The sequence below is a fragment of the Zootermopsis nevadensis genome, unplaced genomic scaffold (assembly GCF_977971745.1).
Source record: "Zootermopsis nevadensis isolate Lab colony 2312 unplaced genomic scaffold, Znev_1.0 Znev_ptg000001l, whole genome shotgun sequence".
Lineage (NCBI taxonomy): Eukaryota > Metazoa > Arthropoda > Insecta > Blattodea > Termopsidae > Zootermopsis > Zootermopsis nevadensis.
Window position 1 is genome coordinate 19,763,999 of NW_028259133.1, and position 18,780 is coordinate 19,782,778.

The following is an 18,780-nucleotide window of genomic DNA, read 5'->3' on the forward strand; positions in this document are numbered from 1 at the left end:
CAGTTTGTGACTTATGTTGCAGTGTCAAATGTTATGCTATTTCTGTTACAGATAAACATTGACAACAAGACAGAAAAGGCAGTAATGCTTGAACAGGAATTAAAGGCAAAAGAAGGCAAGTTATCGAGGATGGAGGAATTGCTAGCAGAAACAAGAAATAAATTAAGGTAAGGAGCATGAATTACCATTTCTGTTTTACAGTTGTAGATTTTCAACACAAGTTCATATTTAAAGTTTTAATAAAATAGATGTACGAGTAATATTGATACTTTGAGGGTGCAGAATGTGTCCTTTGTAGACGGACAGACTCGGTATACGCAGTATCTTTTTTGAGTGCAAAGTGGCAGGTAGATAACATCTCTTGAGCAAGGTTCTTGGTTTTTGAATGTTACTCTTGTGCGTAGTAGTTCTGATTCAGAAAACGCGCAAGTGTGACAGATGGCGACTGGCACTGTTCGGTATAAATGGCACTCCCCGTTTTAATGTCTCTGCTGACCGCTGTTTTAACAAGTTTATATCCCGGCCTACATTCACACGTGGCCTTGAGTTTCTTCTTCCATCCGACTCGTTCAAACCACTGTTTACCTTCTCGTACCGGCACTAACCACTGACCCGTTGAACATGGCCCCGTCGTGTAAAGTAAGTAACACGTTTCATTCAACCTCACCATTCCTCCTTTCGAGTCACATTCCGTTTTTGAAACCTCGCTTTCGTCGTATGTCATACGGCACTGATTCTGAGCCGATTCATCTGTCATTTCTCTTGAGCATCCGCACATTCCTCTGTAAGATACCCCGTCCACGGATGGTCGTACAGAATTTTCAAACAGCACAATTTCATGTGGCCGACAAGGTCCTCTAGTGCCAATTTTGTAACAGCTTGATTCCTCGGGGAAATATAGCCGTCCCTGCCGGCAAGGGATCGGTACGCAACTAGTTGCATTAACTAGAAACTGTCCCGTGGGGCAAGGTCCGCGCGTGTACAGGCGATAGCAGGCTCCGGTTTCTGACCACAGCGCATGACCTTCCTTGCATCTACACATCGCTCTTGTGGAATTTGAAATTTCTTTATTGTCGTCTGGTAACGCAAACAGATGACCCGGAGGACACGGTCCAATTCCACCTGAAGAAAATGTAAGCACCAATTTATTATAAAACGAATTAAATAATTAACCGAATTTAATGTGATATACAGAAATATAATTTTAGCCCGTAAACGTAATTCTGAAATTATAAATAAGGATATATTTCATAAAATATAATATTTTTTTACAAACTTTGTCTGAATAGTGAATGATAACTGAAGGCGGTATATATTTTGGTAATAATTTCATCCAAAATAACTTCTTTTTATCAGATTAAACTATATTAACTGACTGATTACTTAATGTATAGTTGACTCTTTTGCAGTAATTTTTTTTAAACTTTCAAGAGAACAAATAATGATTTTAAAACAGACGCATATGTATCCTAATCTGAAATTTGGCAGTGGTGTAATTTCTCCGCACTATTTGTAAAGGTTATACTGCCGTGACTTGGTTTTCAGAAAATTTTGTAGATCTCACGAACAGGGCGTTAAAAATATTGTCGCCCTCTCACTGTAAATGACTTCAATTTTTGAACTGCTGACCATGACTCCAAAGTTCTTGAAGACTTGATCTATAGCTAGTTATATTCCTCACAAAAAATTTCCAAAATGTCTATCAAAATATAAAATCTTGAATAATAGCCATAAACAAAAAAATCTCTCACCAATTTCATAGCATAGTCCTGTATCTGCATTATAATGCGGAAGACCTTCAGTACAGCCGCATTGACCACCGGGTAGGAATAACGTTCCCGGCTCTAGGCACGGCCCTCGCGTGAAGTGCTCGTGGCAGCTGTCACCTGGAGCCCAGTAATATTGCCCAAGTTCGCCCGTAGATTTGCATTTGCATTCCCCAATTCTGCTGCTTCCAGTGGCTGTGAGAATCTCCCCCTTTGGACAAGGACCCCTCGTGTGTCGTGGATAGCAGCTTTCGTCTCGGGCCCAAAACACGTGATCCGTCTCCTGGCATTGATCGGGCTCGCGGCAGGTTCCCAGCCTTAACCGCACATTGTCACTGCTGTAATAAGTAGAACTTGTTTTATATTTTACAGAAGTAATTAGATTAACCAAAATTGAGTGTATTTTGAAGTTGCGTTACCAGGAACCTACATTTATTTCCATAAAAATCTACTATGTGAACAAATATTGCGAGTAGATGATAATGAGCTCCGTCTTTTATGCCTTTTGCCAATTTTTATATGGTGCCGCATTTGAAGAAAACTAATGATGTCTGATTTGAAATTTATGTAAAGTAGGATTTCTATTTAACTAATACAAAAATTAATTTTGACAAGTTGTAATGTAGATCCACGATACAAGAGTTAATTGAAATTCATTCATTAATTTTGGAGGTGAAACATTCAGATAGATGGACAGATGACACAACCTTCTACTTTATGTTCATTTTATGCTCTTTCTGCAAAGAATGCATAACAAAGATATATTCTGTAACATAAAATTTAAATAACTTTATATAAATTCCAAGATTACATTGTGCTAAATGTTCCTGGCTTGTCTGGGACAGGCGCAAAGTACTGCCCGCTAGGACATGGTCCTCGCTTAAAGAGTGGATGGCACGGTGCATCTCGGGATAACTGGGCCATTCCTGGTGGGCATCGACATTCTACATCTCCCTTCACTCCCGGTCCAAGTTCCATCGTCTCCGGACAGGGCGGCCCTTGTTGAAATATCCTGTAGCACTGTCCATCTTGTGGCCAGAACAGCAATTGCCATCCACCGGGCTGGGCTGCGCATGGGTTGCGAACAGGATCTGCCCATGGTGGTGGCAGCACTGCTGCTTGCGCGCACATGGTACAGATCAGGAACAGAGAACCTGCCGTTACACTTCTCTGCATGCCCTATCAACAGATATCAATCTCAACTTTACATGTGTTACGGCCGAGTGGTTGAAACTGCTTCTTATGTGGGAGGTCCCCGGTTCAGATCTCCGCCCGGTGACCGGCCATCGTGGTTTTCCTCCGTCCCTCAGATGAAAGAGCCGGGATATTATCTCAAATAAGGCCATGACCGCTTCCTTCCACATCCTTCACAGTTCATTAAGCATAAAATCATTCTGGGCTATATAGTGTGAGTTATAAGTATCGTTAAGTAAACAACAAATAAGTAACTAGGCACTTCGACCTCTCGGTGAGCCTGTCAAGTTAAGAAACATTAAGAAGCCTTGATATGAACGACAACCACGTGTAGACTTTCACACGTTTATTCCAGTTGGTTGCGAGACAGTCGATGAAATTGCTTCGAGGCAGCCATGATGGAAAAAAAAACACTCTCCCTTTCTACTTGTTGGTTTCGTAACAGTCCTTGTTTTATTGTTATGACGACGACCGCTAACTAATCGTGTAGCCATTGTCACACGATTGCATTGTTTGGAAATTCACCGACGGAAAAATCTTTATGCTAGTACTGGTAAAGATATCCAGAGGGCAACTCAAGGGGGATGGGGGAAAGGTGATTTTTTTTTCATTGTAGCATCTTTTGTCTCGTGGGGAATGCTTTAAATTCTCAGCGGCATTCCACATCTCAAGGACGATTACAGAACACCGCACTTCAAGAGTTGGGGTTATAAATCTAAGCTGCTCGTTTCACCTCCGCCCAGATCTGAAAATACGTGCGTTGATGCGCTTGGAAGACAATACACATATAGGCTTATGTTTGCTGGAACAATGGCATTCCAGTCCGTACCTCGTAAGATCGGCCTCAGACTTACATTGATTTAATCTGATTCACAGAATAATCAGCGTTCAACTCACCGCCCTTGACAGTGGAGACGTGACGTATTAACATGGCGAGAAGAAAACCATTTTGTAAATATGTTTAAAATTAATTAGATCGCTCCAAAATTAAATATTACTTTAGTGATTAAAATAAAAATATGTTTTTATGGGTCCCAGTGATATAAGGTATTCTTCCATTGGATTGCGTTAAAAAAAATAAGAAAGCATTGCCCTAATTCAGAAGTTTTCAGTTTTAGTCATTAACCCTAAAGCGATATTTTAATTAATTAATTAATTTTACGAGCTTTGGGAGTTCTGTGTACGTCTACTCTTAGCCGAGTTTCACAAGTACGAATAAGCTTGGTCTAAAAACTCGCTATCGTACTGTGTCTTTCGTCTATCCTTGTCCAGACCTCAGAATCTCCTATTTTTATTTTACTGGTGAACATTTTTTCACCTTTCTTGAGCAGAATGGTTCTCCACAGCTGAATATAACTGATTACTTAATCATAACAATTTTCGTGCCGTAAATTTCTTCGACGCAACCAGCTTTCTGAAGGGAAAGTTAAGGAAATGTAGTTGTTATTGCTTACTCATTATTGGAGGTTAACTTTCTGGTCATTTTTATTTACATCACAATTCTGAACGTGCCGGAAATAAAACCGGAAAGAAATTTGACTTCGAGCGGCGATAAATTTTTTTTACACAATTTGGTTTCAGGCTTCCTCGACTGTTCTTTTACCAAGAAATTAAAATCTCGAACCTGTTACATTTTGAAGCACAACGTTTATCTAAATAATATTTAAGAATTCAGTCCGTACCGCGAAGAAAACACACGACTTCACCATTACAAAAATCGAAAATAATATTTAAGAATTCAGTCCGTACCGCGAAGAAAACACACGACTTCACCATTACAAAAATTGAAAATAATATTTAAGAATTCAGTCCGTACCGCGAAGAAAACACACGACTTCACCATTACAAAAATCGAAAATAATATTTAAGAATTCAGTCCGTACCGCGAAGAAAACACACGACTTCACCATTACAAAAATCGAAAATAATATTTAAGAATTCAGTCCGTACCGCGAAGAAAACACACGACTTCACCATTACAAAAATCGAAAATAATATTTAAGAATTCAGTCCGTGCCGCGAAGAAAACACAACTCTTCACCATCCTTATTACTTATACTGTGCCAGAACAAAGCCAATTTAAGCCCCGTTTCTCTAAGATTCATTTTAATATTATCGTCAAACCAACGCCTAAATTCCCAATTGTATCTTCCTTTCAAGATTTTTTTAACAAAAATTATGTACGCATTTGTCTTCCTCCATGCGTGTCACATGCCCTGCACATTCTCTCTGATGTCATCATCCTAATAATTAATATATTCTTTGGTTTTATTTCCTCTGGAATTGAGATATTAAAATGATTTCTGACTCACCAATGTACATCGCCTTTATTATTCTTGTAGAAAATTGTGCCACTACAGAAATTATAGCCACTTTGCTTTATTAAGTACCACACCACAGAAACGTATGGCGAGTGGAGGTATAGCTCCACTTATTCGTAATCTCGGTACTAGATCAGTTTCGCTCTCCAACCACTTTGCCCCCGGTTAAAGAGGAAAATTTCTGAAAATGACTGTCGTCTGGGATGTTACCGACGTTTCGGAGGTGCTTACTGCTTCCATGATCAAAGCGATCACACTTCTAGAACGACGGAAAACTTCTACCAACAATTCCTGTCACGAAGGGTTCACAAGGTTGAAGATCGGTGTGTACGTACCTGCGTGATGGTTTTATCCGGAAACAGAAGTGATGCTATGCTTTCGGACTTTTGAGAGCTTGTTGCATGTTCCTGCCTTGCTTGGGGCCAGCTCAGGCCGCACTGGTCTTGCCGTCTAGTGTCCTCTGCCCCACCTCTTTCCCAGCCTCCACCGGAAGTACTCGCCATACCGAATGTTAATGCGCTGAACTGAAACACAGAGAACGAACACGATTAAAATGTGTTTCAGACGTGCGCTTCTTGTGTGTTAAGTTTTGAGGTCGTTAATATCACGTAAATTAGTCTTCGAAAGTATAAAATGTGTTTTACTTAGATTTTGAAATCGATGGCCCACTTTAAAGACTGTGATGTACATATTAATTTAGTATACGCGTATGAAGTATAATACACAGATTTACATGGAGTCCAAATTTAATTTGGTTACATGTCTCGAAAGTGGTACATCGGTGTATGACAAAATGCATATCCCACGTTTAAAATTTTTGTTGAAAACTTTTTTTTAGAATGGTGAACTTAATTTAAAACGTAAACCCAACTACAGTCAAAATTAATTAAGAATCACGTCCATCGTCGCGTAATATTTAGACCAGCTGAACTTTGTAATGGTGAACCGCTGTTTTCTTTGAGGTACGGACTGAATTCTCAAATGTTATTTAGTTGAAAGGGCCAGAAGTAGTCATCGGCTGTGATGTCTGGGATTAGACAGTGATGATAATTGTAAGCGCGCCTTGTGACAGGCTAACTGATGATAGATCACGCGTAGTCATCGCTAGTTTGTTCATTCTGAGAGAGAGTAAATCACTTTCTCTCATGACTTAGGGAAAGTGAAATTTGGTCTTTCAGTAAAATAATATTTCAGTTTTAAAAAAAACATGGAACACAAATAATATCCCTTAAAAAAAACCTTTACAGATTCTGACGTAGACTCACGGTGTATTTTAGCCTTTGTAATAAACTGGACTCAGCAGCAGGAAATCCTGCGAATTGTTAGCGGTGTCTGGCTTTGACATTTTCATTTGTCGGTCATTGCTTTCTGCAATGGATTAAATTGACTTTTTTTATATATATATAAAATTTCTATTCTGGTCATCGTTTCACTAGGAAATTCAATGATTAATTAAATGGAAAATTTAATCGCTACGAATCAATTCGCTAAGGAACCTGAATTTTAATACGCCTAAATCCATTTCTTGGCTTGATTTGTATCGTAAATAAAATCTCTGCTTCATAATAAAGATCTTTGCCACTCTCCTTTTGATACAAAACCTCTCGCTCCTACGTGAATTATGATAATGATATAAGAAATAACTTAAACATTCTGTAAGTGACTGAATTGACAATCCTCGGGCTTTGTTCATATCTAGACGTGGGCCGAAATATATGACGATTAAATTAACATCAGCATCGCAAAAGTCAGCTAATAGATTCACCCCTGAAGATGGTGGCAGTTTGTTTATCCGAAGCGTTGGTTTCTACCTACAAGTGCACACGGCCTTACAAACCCAGAAGGGCAGCGTTGACATTTACACTGCTGTGAGAACCGGGCATCTCTAACAGATTAGTGCTGACCACAAATGACTCACAACGTATGTTAATTTACGTCGCAAAATTTTGTTTACCGACTGGAAAAATGAGTTTTGGTTACGTTCAAGTCTTACCACACGCAACACATGCTTGACCCCGGTGGAATCCTCAGTCGACAATGGTTCGTATACTCTCAAAGTGAATAACTTTCTCTTTCAGTCGGTTGCAAATTACGCCATCCGTCAGTTTGTGGTAACCAAAGGGCAACCTTGGTAATCGCTTTTCACGTGATAATTATGTGAACAGAATAATCAAAGTCTGCGTACCAATAGCCTTGGCAATGCTGGAAAATTGTTAACTTATACGTCAGGGTTGTGTCAGTAACTTTGGTTAGATGGAGAAACGAACAGACATACTAATGAAACTGGCGTTTATATTATCGGTAACTTCGACTCGTATGATGGCTATAACGCGACTGAATGACTGCGTTTCTCATACGTCATGTACAGTAGTGGACGTTAAAAGAAAATTTGGGTCTCGGGGAGGTACGAGTCGGCTGGCCGATAAAGCCAGAGTTCTCTTCACGGCTGCGCTGCCTAAAAGAAAATCCACTGAAAATTTAGAGATTCGTATTTAGTACTCTATGGTCGATGAACAGGCGTTATTATCGACCTGTTCCTATTTAAATTTGATTTTTTAAGCTATTTTGAAGTTTAAAGAAATCTTTTAACATGTGTTTTATCGGGGTTTTGGACACACACACACAAATCACTTACCACCCATTACTAAAATACGGTATTCCTACCAGCTGTTTCGTGTCTTAAGTTGTTTTTGCAATAGACTTCATTTGCATGTGCCACCATAACATTTGTACGTTCCTTGTGATAATTATTTCGCAAGGCTTCCGAGTAGTGAAAGTGAAATAGGTTTACTGTCATCGTCACAGTGTGTGATGACTCAGTTGGCTCTCCGTATTCTAGGTCATCATCTCACCTGTGATTTGTGTGTGAAACAATTTACATAACACATAAATGGCCTCGCTGATCACCATCCAGCATGTTTTCATTAAATCTGTTGCATAATTTCATAGAATTTATGTTTAAAAAGTCTTTAACTGTAGAATCTACCTGTAAATATTTATTTATTAACATTTCAGCCACAGCTAGCAAATTCGATGTTATTTTCTTTGTTAAAAAGCATCTTCAGATTATTTATTTATTTATTTTCTTATAGTATTGCATTAGACGACATTGCCTCAAGAGACGCGAAGGTAAGATCTACTGAACGTGACGCAGAGGGCCTGCGGCGTGAGCTGGAGATGGTGGAACAATCTAGAGCATCTGCTCTTGCTGAAAACAGGTTAGGATTAAACTCTAAGCTCGTCACGGTGAGAAACTCGCATTTCCTGAGTAATCGGGAAGAATATATTAGGAAGCGCTGATATTTTGTTGAACAGAACACGACAGAATTATCCTAGCATAAAAATTAAAGAAACATGGCTTCGTTAATTTTTAACTTGGCTTCAAAATGAAATAAATCTTTTAAATTATTATTGATTGAATGTGATGTGGACCAGTTATGATTATAATAAGAAACTACATTTTTGTAACGTACATTACGTTGTGTTTTATTCTTGTTACAGCTTTCAGACATTCTAATATCAACAAATGTGTGTGTGTACATATACAATATATAAAATTATATGTAAGCTCTCTTTTTAAATATATTTATTTTCCTGCCTCTACTTCCTCAAATTAAATTATCTGTGTCCTTTTAACAGGCGCCTTCATTCTGACTTATCTAGTCTAACGGAAGATTGCCGACGAGCTAACAACGACCTTGAAGTGTCTCGTCAAGAAGTAGAAAACTTGAAACGTCAGTTACAGGAATATGTGTCGGAAGTGAGACGAGTGGAAGATATGCTTGCTACGAAGGTATAATTTTATATGGATTTTGTTTTTTTTGGAACTGAATTATTTGTAATGAGATTGGGACACCAGAAGTGTTTATTCAAGTGATATTTACATTGAAACTTGCAAACTGAAAACTTTTCATAACATAATATTAACTAGGGATGATTTCAATTTAATATAGTAGTAATTTCTGAAAATATCAGACGTTGAGATTTATACCATACACATAAGATGGCGACGAATTAAGGACTTTATTAAAAAATGTATAATATGAACATACTTGGTAAGTGTCTCTGAAAGAGACTGCTCATTGCCAAGGAATTCTCCATCCCTTTTGTTTTGTAAGCGGACTAAATTGTTCTAACGCGGATCAGTTCAGTGATAAATATGTTGCCAGGAAGGCGAGAGAAATGAGATGCTGGACCACTTCCGCAGCTTGAGCATGGAGGCATCTACCTTGGAGAATAATAATCACGGCCTAGAGACAGAAATGCAAGATGCCAGGACACGATTGCGCGTTGCCAACGACCGTATCGCTGATCTAGAGCGGCTCCTTGAATCTAAGGATACGCTGGTAAACGGCTACGAACATCAGGTCTGTGCTGCTTTGTTTCGTTTCATTAACGAGGAGACTCTTCCTTTGTGCTGAAGATTTTGAGGCTACGATCCAACATTTGTTCATTTCCCGTTAAATATCAGCCACACATTATAATTTTGTGGTAACTTTAAGCTTACTTTCAGATAGCAGAATTGTCAGGAAATATTGCCCATCTCGAAACTCAACTTCGTGATGAATTGTGTCGAAGAAGTCGCGCAGAAGAGGACTTGGGCGTGGTACGAGATTTATGTACCAAACTGGACAAACAGAAAGACAAATTAATGCATGAAGTCACCGAGAATGGCAACATTAAAATGCGGGTACGGACGTAACTAACTTAGTAATCCCTCTTTTCTCTATTAGAGGACTTTTGACCAATTTTTGAGACCAGTCATCACCGTCTATGAAATTCAAAATTATCATTTACTTTTCATATGAATAATCATCAATTACTTCATTCTGCTGGTTTAGTAATGATTATTTTCTGATTTATCTTAGCTTACATACATCTTCTCGTTGGTGAACAATGTGAACCATATTTGTGATATTTTCTTCTGCCTGTGTTTCTGTGGGTCTACTTCTTTTAAAGAATTTCTTGTTCAATAACCATATCATATATATATTTCTGATTCAGCTGTTTTCTGTATCTCTATCAGCTGGAGTCAGAGTTGGCACGACTGCTTGACGAGCAGCAAGCGCTGCAGGAACAGCTGACTAAGGATCGCAAATCGATTGAATCCCTCGAGAACCTCCTGTCATCATGTCGCAAGGAAACATTTGATCAGAAGCTCGCAAATCAAGGAACACAGGCAGAGGTGAACAGCCTCTGTCAAAAGATTGCGGATATGCAGAAAAAACTGTAAGTTTGTCAAGGCACGAATGAATAGATGTCGCATATAATGAAATATGAAAAGTTTTATAAGTCTTCTGCTTATAACATAACATTTTTTTACCAGAATTTGCTGTTTTTTGTGCTTAACTGCTGTATGGGGTTAGTACCATTGCCAAATGGTTCTATTACCCTGTCCATTATAATTAAGTCAGTATCTTATGATGCATAATAACAGAGAATTTTCGAAGAGATGACATGCAGCACAGAATAGTCAGTATGCAAAGTTCTTCTTCTTCTATGGCTCTCTGGTCCGTATTCAGTCCATGGCCTCCTCAATTCTCCTCTTCCATTCAGTCCGCCTGTCCGAGGCTTTGATCGAGGTTTAAAAACATCTTCCTTTTTACGGTGCAAGGTTGTTAGCCTTGCGACCAACCCCCAACCTGGAGGACCAGGGTACCTCTCCCCCTCGACCAATCTGCTAGGGAGACCCTACCAGTAGCTATGCGACCACCAGCATTGCTCTTGGGGTCACTGAGGTACTCTAGCCCCACCACCACGACAAGGTGCAGGTACCATTAAGTGGGGCAGTATGCAAACACCTGTCTAAAATTGCCATGTTTGCTGAAATATAGTCTTAGTATAACTGTAAGCCAGATAAATGCTTAAGCGGCCCATCCACGTACGAGTCTGGCTTGCGAGTCCGGCTCGGCTCAGGTTCCGTCGAGCCAAACTCGTTTGTGGGTGGGGTGTCTAAAGTTTGGGAGTCTGCTATGCGTGTGCAGTGAAATATATCCGAGCCCGGCTCGCGAGTCAAGCTCGCCGAGCCAGACTCGCAAGTCAGACTCGTACGTGGATGGGCCGCTTAAGACAGTCACATTCAGCCTATGTGCCAGCCATTTTGCATGTGTTTAATATACTCATTCTTATTCAGTGTTTGTTAAAGTAATATAGCGTGCTTTTTTTGTAGTGATAAAAGTTCATCAGAACTGCAATGGAGACAGAAACAGGCTACTGAATTGAGTCAGCAGGTTTCAGAATTACAAAGGCGTGTAACCAGCGAACGCTTTGAACGGGTTCGAATGGAAGAGGAGCGTAGAAGGTAATCCTACGTATTTAATTCATAGTGCAAGAACTGAATAGGATCATATATAATAATAGGATAATTTTTATGGTCAGGGGTGTGTGTCGCGTAGTTCTTCGTAGTTCACGATCTATTCAGGTGGTCAAGAGGAGGTCTGGTGAGATTGTGTATTATGTACTCTTTTGAAAACACTCTCTACATAGAAGATGACTGTCTTCTGGGTTGTAGCACCGTGTAGTCTGATAGAAGTTTACCAACATTTCAAGCTGCAAGGACCTCTGAAATGTTGGCAGACTTCTACCAGACTATATGGCGCTACAACCCAGAAGACGGCCATCTCCAAGAAACCTTAAATACTAAATACTCTCTTAGGGATTTATTTTCAAGCTTGGTAGTACTGGAAATAGTATGGCTGTCACGTATTTTGGCAACCAAACCGCCTCCAAGCCCTAAAACGACACGCTACCTGCAAACTCCTTACCCTTCAGAATTCTCATCCTGTTGTATAACTGCTTCCTCAGATTTCTCCGGCCTCCTAATGGTCATGGCCAAATCACCACAACTTCCCATAGCTCGTCTTCTCCTGGTAAAAGTGGAAAGGGCATCTTGGCCAGAGCACAACCTCATGGATATGTGATGACCTCACATTCCATGCCAAGTACAAGATTTCCCTGCACAACTTCAGTCAGTCAGTCAATTCCGTACCCTCTGCCATCCGCCCGCGTGTCGTCAAGAAGTCCGGTAGCAAATCGACAGACGGCAGAAGTTGAAATGTCTCCAAATATCACAGGTTTTAATACAACCCAGAGAATTTCTCGCAGAGATTCATCAACTGCTACACAAACAGCTTCTCCACCTACGCCTCACCAGAAGATCATAGTCACTTCTCCAGAGTCTGTGTTCTCACTTCCTTTAATTGCGCTTAATGCATCAGGAGAACAAACAGTCCATGTAACATTTACATCAACTGTACCAGCCATATCGAGATGTTCTGTTAACTACACCGTTTTATGGCAAGGTGAAGTGATGAGAACGACTAGTACAACCAGTACAAGCGTATCAGCAAGAGACAGTACCGCACTTCCGACAGATACCAAGATTGCAACCTGCTAAGTCAGAAGGCGTTCTGTCATGGACAAAGCTGATTCATCTTAAGGTCAGGTCTCATTGTGGAGTGCTGTGATTTTGTGACACCATTGATTTCCAGTCTTTAAATTTGTTTTTGACCTTTATAAAATATTCTATGTATATTTTCATTTCTTATTCTGGTAGTAAAAATAAGGTCTTTAGCCTAATCTAGTTCCAAATTTAATTCATAATATTCCACTTTAAAATGTTTAGAATATTTACTATAAAATTGGATTCTATTGGTCTCACCTTCCTTTGGCTTCATATTCATTGAATATTCATGAGAGATGACAGTTTTCCATTGTTCCTAAATGTTCTCTCATCTTATTTAATACTGTCTTATCCTTATCTTCTTCTATGGAGCGACAGCCCGAAGTCAAGCCTTGGCCTCCTCCCATGTGGGAGGTTTCTTTGTCTTTTTGAAGCATGCATTTATGAGTAGTGCCCACTTCCTCTGCACAGTTTTACTCAGTCCTGATTTGTCTGCTAGACCCATCTAGTAGCGAATCAGGAAAGTCTCGGGTGAGAAATGGCCGCTGAATTTTGCTTATGAAACATCTTGTTCGTGCTAATAAGGTTCTTTTACGCGTCATAAATCCATGACACGGGACCGCCGGCTTTATTTTCCCTCTGAAGGCAGTTGTGCCACGGATTTTTATCGACCTTGGCTGGGTTTGAACCCGCAAACCTTGGGTCCAGTGGCGAGCACGCTAACCACTAGTCCACAGGTCTTATCCTTATATTAATATCAAGTATTGCTAGTGCCTGCCATATGCCGCAGTGTACTTATTACAAAGTACTTGTTGCCCTAACGCATATTTTTATTTTGCTTATGAAGATTGTGCAAATAAATATGATAAATGTATTAGTATTTAGAATTCCATTTCATGTTTGTCGTTATAAGGGCAATATGTTTCCTAAATCGTGTTTTTATGTCGACAGGGCTGTCACCTTGAGTGATTCACAAGGTTCATCACCTAGTCATGTGGTTATACCAGGTCTGAATATTGAGAACACAGACGATGAAGACAGAGCATCTTCCAGTACGGATCTGTGATTGTAAGTGTAAGCTGCAGTAAGAAATTGGCGACATCATAATAAGCATATTTTTTTATGTATTTGACTTTGAACTTGGAAGCATGACATAAGAATATAAGAAACACATCACATGTTCTGAATGTTGGTTGTCGTAGTCTCTTGTATTGAAATAGTAAAGTGTTTTATATTATTAACAAAAACATATTTTGTCTCATTTTATATTTATATTTTGTCACTAACCATTGCTTTTTCCACATTGTTCCAAAGAAATTAACATTTCGTGGCAGATTATAAGACTGTAAGTTGTCGAATAGTAGTCGTCAGTTATTACACAAGTATTTATTAAATAAAATTTGTAGTATGTGATGCACTCAACTTATACGCGTGTCATGTCGAAAGAATTGAATGTTATAAAATAGTCTGTAGCCAAGGAGTATATGTAAAACATACATCTGCATAGAATTCCAGTAGCCGTTACCCATCTCTCCCTTTTGGTTTGTCAGTTTGCTGCGTTTCTGAATTTCTATGCACCGTTTATAATAAAATGACATAGGGAGGGGGAAGTTGTTGGTCACATGTTTCAGTCAACAGATTCATCTGAAACTTTATATTGAGCTTACAAGTTCATGGGTGAATTCAAATATCAGTGCATTTTATAACCAACCTCTTTGCGCATAGTCAATAATAAATTCTTTTGCTTTTCTTTTGTATATTTCGTTGGGTTCTTGGTAAAGTGACTCGAGGTCAATTCCTGATAGTTCAGGTACCTCACTCTTATCAGCGCAAATTGGCTTCAACATAAATAGAACATGGTCTACCTCTGAAAGCGCAAACTCTTCTATTTCATCCAGCAGCGTTTGGAAGGTAAACGGACCGATGTCACAACCCATATCCTTCAGACAGTCGATGAAGTTTCTGTGATACAGGCGTATGAGTTCTTCGTGGTGCTTAGCTCTGACTCCCTCAGCTGCACTGGTATATAAAAAGAATAATAGATCCTTCACTGGTGAATGATATACAACACCCTGAAAATCTAGAAATTTCACACCGACAGGATTATTTTCATTGTCGTAACAGAACATCATATTATTGACCCAGAGATCAGTGTGACTAAATGCTGCATATGGCTCCCTCGGTGGTAGTAAAGATTTATCTAGTTGAGTTTTATTTGACATTTCTGAGGCTTTCTGTATTTTTTCGAGGTAAATTTCACATCCAGGAATTACCTTCAAACCTTGCAGTAGTCTCAAAGTATTTGCCTGCATCTCTGCCTCATCAAAGCTTGCGGTATGAGGTTTACAAGCTTTCAGAACTGTGTCTTTAAATATTTGAGGTTTCAATATCTTGAGAGCCACTGTAAGTGCGTGGAAATGTCCAAGCTGGGACACTACCAGCTGTACGTGTTTCAGATCAAGCCCCACTCTGCGATCCCCTAAACGATAATTTGCCGCTTTTAAGTTCTCTAGAAGAATTGCTGCATTTTTATCAGCTTTATCACCAATTTCTTCTGACAGTGTTGTGCGAGCGCCGTAGCATTTAGGAAACACGTCGAGAAATTTATCCTTAGGGATGCACTTTTCATTTTGTAGTTTATTGATTTCCATTTTGACTGATGTGTAACAAGTTATTTCTTTGCAAAATGTATTTGGTGAGTCAAATAATTTCCAAAGGAATTCAGTTGGGGGCACTAACTTGGCTACTAGTGACAGATTATGACTTGTGTCGTCTTTTCTTTCACGAATACTGACTTCGATTGCTAGCATGGTGCTTCCATAATTTTCTCCTGGCTGAGTTAGAGCTTCGGATGTGAACGATTCTACCGCCAAATCTTGGCCCAGTGTGGGGCGTAACAGAGCTTCCAAGTCATGTTTGTTGAGTTGAGGCATTAGGGTACTTTAGGGTTGGATGGAATCCGGGCAAAAACCTGTAATAGAAAAATATATGTAAATTGTTTTATGTGTGTTAATGAGAAAAAGAAAAGATGCTCTAACAACTAATTTGCGCTAACCTCGTTGTTTAAACTGTCCACATACTTTCTCTTATTTTTTTATCCCCCCCCCCCCCAAATTTATGAGCGTATGAACACATCACTTGTTCTGAAAATTAAGTTATCACGTTTTCTTATATTGTCATAGTGGGGGGAAACAATTTTGACATGGATTCCACTGTTACTGTCATTAGAATAAGAGCGTAAGCTTTAAACATTCATTTTGGTTTTTCTACTCTGCTGTTTTGTTTTTTTATTAGAAATTGATTGCAGTTTCAAATAGAAAGCCTTAACTTTACGTTTATATGTTAAAATCTATTCAGTAATTATATATATATATATATATACACATACACAGTATATGCTGATATTTCTCTTAATCTGATAATTACAGGGAAGATTTGTGGAAAAAACATTTATTGTCCTAATTAGACAAACAACTTAAAATATCACAAACTGTGTTCTTTTTTTAATGTCATGTTTAGATAATGCAAACAACAGAATACATGCAGGACTCATGTGCAGATGATCGTAAACTGAATCCGAAATTCTTTTTATTGTCGACTCACAAATAATATTTAGTTCAAAATTTGTGGGCATGGTTATAATCTATTTTCGTACCAAATTTCAAACATCACGATCCATTGATTCATCAGTTATTGCCATCACACCAAAAGCTAAATATTGATTTTGTGCAACTGCACGTTGTTATTTTATGTTTTACAACAAAAAATTAATGTAACACTTTTTTTTTAAAATGATCTGTCACTATACTGCGTTTCAGAACTCTGCACTTAGTGGCCCTGCTGTTGCTGATGTCTTATGTGCTCGTGTGCTGACCATGTTGTGCATTTCTCAAGCACCGAGGCCCTAAGTTTCATTTCTGAATTTTATATGTTTCTTGCATTGCTCTGTGTAGATAAAGACCTTACAGTGGGCTAATTCCCCATCCACGTTTCCTCCTAAATGTCTAAAAGATTCATACTTACATTATTAATTATGGATCAGAACAGGCCTAATTTATCACAGAAAACGAAATGAAAGTAATTTTTAAGTGTAACTTAGGAACTAAAATATTAGAAGTACAAATGCATCTGTAAAACATACTCACTTCCACTCTGAAGCAAAATGAGTTACTAACTGAGGCGAGCAATTTTCAGATGTTATTATATAAGATTTCGAGTGGAATATGACTTTCATAATTCTTATCTTGTTATTATCTCGGTGATAAGTGAAGCGCTTGAGATGGGAGATTGTTGATGCAAGGCTATTTTTTTTGGGTCGTCTCTGTGACCTTGATCTTTACGTGCATGTCTTATCACATTTTTATATTAATCAGCTTTATTATAAATTGTATCATCTCTTCACAGTAATATCAAGTTTGAAGATGTATTGCCAGTAAAAATAATGCATGTGGGATTTGAGGTTTACATAGCAGTAAAAATATAGGTTGTGTTATGACATCATGTAGTCTTACAGATCTTCTTCTCCTATGGCTCTCCGGTCCGTATTCGGTCCATGGTCTCCTCAGTTCTCCTCTTCCATTCGGTCCTCTGTTAGGTCCGTCTGTCCGAGGATTTGATCGAGGTTTCGAAACATCTTCCTTTTTACGGTGCAAGGTTGTTAGCCTTGCGACCAACCCCCAACCTGGAGGACCAGGGTACCTGTCTTAGTCTGACCTCTCCCCCTCAACCAATCTGGCTAGGGAGGCCCTACCAGTAGCTCTTGGAATTACTGAGGTACTCGAACCCCACCACCACGACAAGGTAGTCTTACAGATAGTTACCAGTATTTCAGAGGAACATACCACCAGCTTCTACCCTAAAGATGGAAGGTGTGTGTTTCTCCAGAATATTAATAATCTCTTACAAGATTACATATTATATAATTCAGAAGGCCACAATCCACATAAAAATAATATATCTAATATTAGTCATGTGTAATTAAATACTTGATGAGTCCAGAAAATGCTTTATACAAGGGTTAACATTTCTGCTTCATATTTGAATTGTTGATGCTCCTATATTTCATTCCTGTTGTCTGAGTTGTGTTTATTTCCTCAGTTCATGTAATCTTTTAATTAATAATTAATAACCTTGTAATGGCAGTGCAGACTCATGCCTTTAATGGGGGCATTCTGTAGCTAATTAACTCCAAGCCGCAGAGTCCTTCTTCAAAAGCTAATAATATGCTCAGGTAGTTTTCAAGATGTGTCCTAGAGACTGGGATACTGGGAACGACCCGTTCTTCAAGTGCCTGAGCACTGCGGGTCCCAACTTTTTCCTTCCGTTGGCTTGATCTATAGACATTCGGTAGGACTCCTTGGACGAGGGATCGGCCCATCGCAAGGCCTCTACCTGTACACAGGACAGCACAACACAGAAAAACGCCGACAAACAACCATGGGTTGAGTGGGATTCGAACCCACGGTCCCAGCGACCAAGCGGCACAAGGCCCACGCCTCAGAGTGCGCGGCCACTGCGGACCCCCTCGTAGAGACACCATCATGATTTATTAATAACTATGTATTGTATATGATAATTCATGAATTTCTGTTGTCTGTCTGTTCAACGAGTCATTTAGAATCGAAAGGAAAATGTATTCAGTACTAAGTTAAGTCTCTGGAGAAGTAGTGGTTAGTGTGATCATTATAAGTACTTAAGTCTAGGTAAGTCATGAAAGCTCACAGAGGTGAGCAGTGTTTTTTGATGCATTCGTATGCATTACTGCTCCAATTAATGAATATCCTCGGCATAACCATCAGCATCTGAGGGAGTGTGTAGACCACATCTAATAGGGGTAGGTATTTTTCAGCAATCTGGGGTCTGCTTTCCAGTTACTTGCTGAGCCCATTACTGTTTAGCTGAAGACGTAAAATTTCTGTATGCTATGCTATGAATCGACAAGCCGTTTTCATGGAGTACATGATTCCACGTCACCTGCTATCTGAGAACACTGTTTACTAGCACAGTTATCTCTCTTTGTGACTTGTGTATTTTAATATTAAGTGAATTTTTGTGCAGATTTATTTGCATATCATTTCCTTTAGTGCATGTAAATTAT

The 18,780-nt window shown here is 39.1% G+C and overlaps 3 protein-coding genes across 9 annotated transcripts in view; 1 reads left to right on the top strand and 2 right to left on the bottom strand.

The window, feature by feature from the left end:
• The window catches only part of LOC110828247 (Centrosomal protein 135kDa), a 31,665-nt gene that overhangs the window by 11,182 nt on the left and 1,703 nt on the right, over positions 1–18,780 (top strand). For 3 of the 6 annotated variants that reach the window (XM_087345721.1, XM_087345731.1, XM_087345742.1), the window contains 8 exons: positions 52–167; positions 8,374–8,499; positions 8,921–9,074; positions 9,451–9,648; positions 9,795–9,971; positions 10,308–10,510; positions 11,451–11,582; positions 12,086–13,944. In XM_087345721.1, the coding sequence (XP_087201847.1) occupies positions 52–167; positions 8,374–8,499; positions 8,921–9,074; positions 9,451–9,648; positions 9,795–9,971; positions 10,308–10,510; positions 11,451–11,582; positions 12,086–12,677 (1,698 nt within the window). In that variant the 3' untranslated portion in view covers positions 12,678–13,944. Of the gene's footprint in view, positions 1–51; positions 168–8,373; positions 8,500–8,920; positions 9,075–9,450; positions 9,649–9,794; positions 9,972–10,307; positions 10,511–11,450; positions 11,583–12,085; positions 13,945–18,780 lie in introns of those variants that run through there. The other 3 variants (XM_022060790.2, XM_087345758.1, XM_022060791.2) reach the window with 3 other exon arrangements.
• On the bottom strand, positions 161–9,883 carry LOC110828249 (uncharacterized). Of its 2 annotated transcripts, none has more exons than XM_087345772.1 (5): positions 9,789–9,883; positions 5,617–5,805; positions 2,578–2,945; positions 1,752–2,101; positions 161–1,122 (listed from the first exon to the last, which is right to left on the bottom strand). In XM_087345772.1, exons 2-5 carry the CDS (start codon positions 5,782–5,784, stop codon positions 389–391), a joined length of 1,620 nt encoding a protein of 539 aa, XP_087201898.1. In that variant the 5' UTR covers positions 5,785–5,805; positions 9,789–9,883; the 3' UTR covers positions 161–388. The 2 variants fall into 2 exon arrangements, with proteins under 2 accessions (XP_087201898.1, XP_087201891.1); XM_087345765.1 differs by having other exon boundaries at positions 1,752–2,104.
• Positions 13,788–16,935, bottom strand: LOC110828253 (uncharacterized). Its single transcript, XM_022060802.2, has 2 exons — positions 16,829–16,935; positions 13,788–15,654 (listed from the first exon to the last, which is right to left on the bottom strand). The coding sequence occupies exon 2, from the start codon at positions 15,614–15,616 to the stop codon at positions 14,384–14,386; it is 1,233 nt and encodes a 410-aa protein (XP_021916494.2). The 5' UTR covers positions 15,617–15,654; positions 16,829–16,935; the 3' UTR covers positions 13,788–14,383.

Excerpts from the sequence above, each read along its gene's own strand:
- LOC110828249 (XM_087345765.1), bottom strand. The coding sequence starts at position 5,784 with ATGGCGAGTACTTCCGGTGGAGGCTGGGAAAGAGGTGGGGCAGAGGAC. Across the intron at positions 2,946-5,616 it reads CGGATAAAACCATCACGCAG|GGCATGCAGAGAAGTGTAAC; the intron begins GTACGTACACAC and ends ATCTGTTGATAG. Across the intron at positions 2,105-2,577 it reads CCAGGAACATTTAGCACAAT|CAGTGACAATGTGCGGTTAA; the intron begins GTAATCTTGGAA and ends TACTTATTACAG.
- LOC110828253 (XM_022060802.2), bottom strand. The coding sequence starts at position 15,616 with ATGCCTCAACTCAACAAACATGACTTGGAAGCTCTGTTACGCCCCACA.